General features: G+C 36.8%; 2 protein-coding genes across 3 annotated transcripts; both read right to left on the bottom strand.

Moving 5' to 3' along the window:
* Positions 1 to 12: 12 nt before the first annotated feature.
* Positions 13 to 1,743, bottom strand: LOC145823486 (uncharacterized). Of its 2 annotated transcripts, XM_082922993.1 has the most exons (5): positions 1,405 to 1,743; positions 987 to 1,272; positions 860 to 889; positions 520 to 770; positions 13 to 443 (listed from the first exon to the last, which is right to left on the bottom strand). In XM_082922993.1, exons 2-5 carry the CDS (start codon positions 1,264 to 1,266, stop codon positions 144 to 146), a joined length of 861 nt encoding a protein of 286 aa, XP_082779119.1. In that variant the 5' UTR covers positions 1,267 to 1,272; positions 1,405 to 1,743; the 3' UTR covers positions 13 to 143. The 2 variants fall into 2 exon arrangements, with proteins under 2 accessions (XP_082779119.1, XP_082779118.1); XM_082922992.1 differs by having other exon boundaries at positions 987 to 1,743.
* A 23-nt stretch (positions 1,744 to 1,766) lies between these two features.
* On the bottom strand, positions 1,767 to 2,661 carry LOC145823487 (uncharacterized). The gene is made up of 3 exons (XM_082922994.1): positions 2,355 to 2,661; positions 2,167 to 2,266; positions 1,767 to 2,091 (listed from the first exon to the last, which is right to left on the bottom strand). The coding sequence occupies exons 1-3, from the start codon at positions 2,645 to 2,647 to the stop codon at positions 1,945 to 1,947; spliced, it is 540 nt and encodes a 179-aa protein (XP_082779120.1). The 5' UTR covers positions 2,648 to 2,661; the 3' UTR covers positions 1,767 to 1,944.
* Positions 2,662 to 5,847: the final 3,186 nt, after the last annotated feature.

Raw genomic sequence — 5,847 nt, 5'->3', positions numbered from 1 at the left:
GAATCCAAATAATTTGCAAATATACAATGTTTATTTATATAGAAAAATAAAACAATAAAATGTAAACCTCATGCCGTATTTGAGAGAAAGTAGTACGCCCTGTGGTTTGAGCTATGCCGTGAGCTCGCCGATTTTTAGCGTTCCTACTTGCAATTTTCTATAACAAGTTCAACAAATGTAAGTATGTAAATATGATTTGTATGTTTACATATCATAAATATAACGTAATTGTATACCTCAGCATCGGAAGTACGCCAATACTCTACAAGTTGTTCCCACTGGCTTGGCACAACGTTCATAGGAACATCATCCTTCAGATTAGGATCAGAGCTTCTAGGCTTGAAATACTTAGCCTTAAGCTTGTTCTTGTGATCCTTCCATATGCTGTTGCAGTTTTTCATGCAGATTGGCTTGTACTCCTCTGGACATATATTCAAATTGTCCTATAAAACACAAAGTTTAAGGCTAAGTATAACACAAATTTGGAATTCGAATTTGTGGACAAAAATATACTTTTACCTTCACATCCTTCCAGATAGCATCAACAATATCATCAGGCACACTGTTCCAGTCAACAAAAGTAAGAGGAACAATGTTACCATTCCGGACAATAATGCCAAGTTGAGTAGTTAACTTGGCCACGTTATCCCCTATTGGGCAGTAATTTCCATCAAATTGTATGTGCAGCTTTTTACCAGTACCCCACTCTTTAATGCCCTTGGCACATCCTCTACCACGCCTAGTCGAGGTCGATGAAGAACTAACATGACCTGCGATATACAATAATAATAAACAATATGCAATGGTAACAACCAAATGCAAATTTAAATAATGTGAATACAAATCATATCAAATAGACCTGATGTGGGCTGTGAAGAAGTCGAAGGGTCTGCAAAATACAATGAGAATAAACAAGTTATATATAATGAGCATAAATAAATGTATGTGTAAATAATTTCCATGCAACTCAAAGCAAATTTAAATACCTGCAGATGGCTCATAAGCTGATGATGATAGCTGCTGTGGTGCCATTGATGGTGGACGCACCGATGGTAGGCGTGGAGGCCGAGTACATGGTAGCTGCTGTGGTGCCACTGATGGTGGTCGATACGGTGGTAATGGCCCCTCAGATGCTGGTGGCACTAATGGCCCCTCCGATGCTGGCCGATGTGATGCCTCCTCTAATGGTGGTGCTACTGATGTCCTGTTATGTAGCACATCAGACATCATGCGCCGGGGATGATCAGGCTTCCTCTTCCTTCCCATAATAATCTTCAAGCAATATAACATTAATTGACATTAGAAACATAGACAATGGTTTGTCATCAACTATAATATGACATGATTTGAACTAATACAATTACAAAGACAAAGTAAATTAAGAAATTGATGATTAACTACAACCTTGGCCTTAATTGAATTACTAATGTTGATTACATATCAGCCTATTTGAACATCAACTGTTTCCCCTTCTGCGGCTTCCCTCACCCAACCAACTTCTTCATCACGAAGCATTATATTTTCTTCCAATTGTTGGCTCATGTATGGCTCGATTTGTGGATCAGTTGAACTCATATCAAATAAACCTCTTTGAGACATCTTCACCACGACTTGCCAGTCTGGTTGTAACGGGTCTGCAACATACCAAACTTGCTCTGCTTGGGACGCCAAGATGAAAGGTTCATTGGTAATTCGATCATCTCGGTACAACAAATGATTGAAGTTCACCAACGTGAAATTGAAGACATCTTCTTTCTTTCCGTGAATGTTGTCAATCCAATCACACTTAAACAACACATGTTTCTTCTCATTGGAATATCGAATCTCAACAATATCTATCAATTGTCCATAATAGTACACAGACCCCAGACGAGGATTCTTGTCTTTTCGACTAGCATAACTTATGGTATCTGCCGTCAAAGCTACACCACAATTTTGTGTGGCTCAACGATCATCCATGGCCTTTACTCGATACCGAAACCCATTCAGTATATACCCGTTGAACCTCCTTGCCAGGTTATGAGGACCATTTGCCAATAGAATAAGCTCTTCAGAAAGTATGACATCAGTAGTCCTTCGCAAAGTTTGGACCTATTTAACACGAAATGTAAAATTTAAAATGTACATCGACTTAAGTAACTAGAATCTATAGAGTTAAATACATACATGTTCCTTGAACCAAATGTGAAAAGTTTCAAAATGTTCACGCCGAAGTTGATGATCGTCGACACGAGGCATTTTGAGCTTAAGTACTTCAAGGTGTTTGCTGTGTAGATTGAAATTTTAGCCATACAAAAATTTTAGTTGAAAATTCAATAAACATAATAAAATATTGAGTGAGTGACTTAACCTACTTTATGAATGGTTGAACCGCGCTTGTATTGCATAAGATGTACCGATGAGCTTGTACCCAAGAAGTATTATCAAGATAAAAGCTTGTGTTTTCACCAGTAGCATGACCCAAATTATCAGCACCACTATAGTTCCTCACGGGTCGACTAGATTTGGTTTCCACATCACTGAGATATTGTGCACAAAAATTCATGCATTCTTCCATAAGATATCCTTTAGCAATTGATCCTTCAGGACGAGCTCTATTACGCACGTATTGCTTCAAAGTAAGAAGATACCTCTCAATTGGATACATCCATCGAAACTGAATCGCTCCACCCAATAACACTTCATCAGCTAGATGTATAGGCAAGTGCTCCATTATATCAAAAAAACTCGGAGGAAATATTTTCTCTAGATGACAAAGTGTTACAGCGATACGATCTTTAATATATTGCAAATCCGTCGCACGATTCACTTTCGAACACAATTGTCTAAAGAAATTGCTCAATTCAATCAAGGGTTCAATTACATTCTTCGGTAACGATCTGCGAATAGCCAATGGAATAAGTTGTTGCATCAGAATATGACTATCGTGGCTCTTAAGACCCCCAATGCTTCTATCATGTAAGCGCACACGACGTGATATATTGGATGAATACCCGTCAGGAACTCTTACTTCCTTCAACACTTTCAAGAACAAATCTTTCTCATCCTTGGTCATCGTGAATTGTGCTGGTGGTAAATAGGCTTTATTCGACCCTCTTAACTGCAAATGTAGGGGTTTTCTAATATTCATATCTTGTAAATCACGCCGAGCATTAACACCATCCTTCGATTTTCCTGCAACCCCTAATATTGTCCACAACACATTGTCACAAACATTCTTCTCTATATGCATCACATCGAGGTTGTGTCTTATTAGATTGTGCTCCTAATATGGCAATTCATAAAAGATACTCTTTTTCTTCCAACTATGGGTGCGATGTCCAGCTTTCTCCTTCTCTACCTGTCTCCTATGCCTCTCCTTAAGGTCATCCCTATTGTATTGGGTTAAAATACCCTCAGATTCTAATTGTAGCAACATCTCAGTTCCAGACAACAATTTTGGTTTGAGTCTGACTTCCCGACTACCATCAAATGATACTTTATCCTTCCGGAATTTATGGCCAGTAGGTAAAAATCTGCGATGACCCAAGTATGATTGTTTCCTACTATGCTTCAACCAACACGATGTAGTTTCCTTATTGCAATAAGGACATGCATATTCTCCTTTAGTGCTCCATCCTGACAAGTTTGCGTATGCAGGAAAATCACTAATTGTCCACAGTAAAGCTGCATGCATTTGAAACATTTGATTTGTTGATGCATCAAATGTTGACACACCCTCATTCCATAGTTCTTTCAACTCCTCAATCAACGGTTGCATATAAACATCAATCTTGTCACCAGGTCCTTTCGGGCCGTCAATAAGCACCGATAAAATTAGAAATGGTTGCTTCATGCACATCCATGGCGGCAAGTTGTATGGAATGAGCACAACAGGCCAAGTGCTATGAACTATGTTCATCGTCCTGAATGGGTTAAAACCATCAGATGCTAAGCCAAGCCTTACACTTCGGCAATCATTACTAAAGTCAATATTCCGACGGTCAAAATCTTTCCATGCAAGGGAGTCCGCAGGATGCCTGAAGACACCATCATCAGTTCGTTCCTCTGCATGCCATCTCATTAACTTGGCCGTCTTGGATGACATAAACAACCTCTGCAACCTTGACTTTAAAGGAAAATACCTCATCTGTTTTGCAGCTACTTGTTTGCCACCTGTGTTAGGACCATTTGAACCACCATCACCATTTGATTTCCATCTAGAACTGTTGCATATGACACATTTATCAAGATTGGCGTCCTCGTTTCGAAACAACATGCAACTGTTGGGACATGCATCCCACGTCTCATACGTGAAGCCCAAATCTGTTGTGACCTTTTGAGCTTTATAATATGAGTCCGGGAGTTTCACACCCAACGGAAACGCCTCATTCAATAACTCAAGCAACATGTCAACAGACTTGTCTGTCCACTGATTAAGCACCTTCAAATGTAGAAGTCGAACAATGAATGACAAAGATGTGAACTTCTGACAACCCGGATACAATTCACTTTGTGCATCTTGAAGAAGTTTGAAATACTTTGCAGTCTCTGCATTTGGACCGAGCTGGGGTTCAGATGCACAGGGATCAGGCCCCTGTGGTTCATCACCCTCAACACTTGTACCGGCATGTGGATTTCCCATAGCCCCTTGTATCATTCCAATCATATCATCTCCAATGTCTAAATTAGCTAATGTTTCATTCTCTCGATTACTATGCAGAGATATGTAAGATTCCCCATGATTAATCCAATGTTTGTATTTTTTAAAAAAACCATTCAAAATCAGATGCTCCCGTACACCATCTCGTACAAAATAGTATCGATTCTCACACTTCCTACACGGACAACTGATCATCGAACCTTCAATCCTATTGGTGTAGGCAAACACAAGGAATTCATCAATCCCATTAATGTATTCACTCGACATCCTATTTGGCAAATCAATCCAACTCTTATCCATCATCTGTACACATCCACAAGAATATCTCACCAAAGTAACTCTAAATATAATACCTACACATAAATATTCACTCGACATCCTATTTGGCAAATTAACGAAATGTCTAAAATTCCTATTTAAGGTTTAAATTAATTAAACCTTCTTAAATTAACTTTATAATTGAGTTTATAATTGAGTTTGTCTCATGGTTTTTTAATCGTCTCAAATTAACTTTATAATTGAGTTTGTCTCATGGTTATTTGTAATTGAATCTTCTTACACACCAATATAATTTGAGACGATTTAAACAATTAAAGTATTAGTTTAATTTATTTCGTTCTTAAGTTCGTAAACTCAACACAAGTAACTAAAAAATACCAAAAATAATATATTTTTAATGTTTGACTAGCTGAAACTACTAACTGCATTTACTGAGCCAAAACTACGAAAACTAAAATAGCTAACTTGATAGTTATTAGTTCAATGGAGTTGAAATTTAGTGATTTAATCACTGTTTTAATTAAAAAAATAAAAATAACTATTTTGATAGAGATGCTCTAATATAATATGAATAAGAAAATAGTTGTTTGGCCGGATGATGTGGTTGTCTAAATTATAAGATTAAAATTTTTCACATTATGTTAGGTTGCTACTGTTACTGATTTTGACAAACTATTTCTAATTAGAGCATATGATTTGGAAAAAATAAAAAAATAAAAAACTTGAAGGATTGAATGGTAAAATTGATAATTTATGGATGAAATAGAAAAAAAAATGATAATGGTTGAAGAGATATAAATGAAAACAACCATAAAAATAATTAAAAAAATTAAAAACACTAATTGATAATAATTGATAAATGTTGATAATAATTAAAAAATAAACAGATTTATATATATATATACATATATATAGACAGATTTATT

Source organism: Camellia sinensis, chromosome 4, assembly GCF_055761805.1.
Source record: "Camellia sinensis isolate YWXY chromosome 4, ASM5576180v1, whole genome shotgun sequence".
NCBI lineage: Eukaryota > Viridiplantae > Streptophyta > Magnoliopsida > Ericales > Theaceae > Camellia > Camellia sinensis.
The sequence above is the reverse complement of the archived record's forward strand: the minus strand, read 5'-3'. Positions and strand labels throughout refer to the sequence as shown.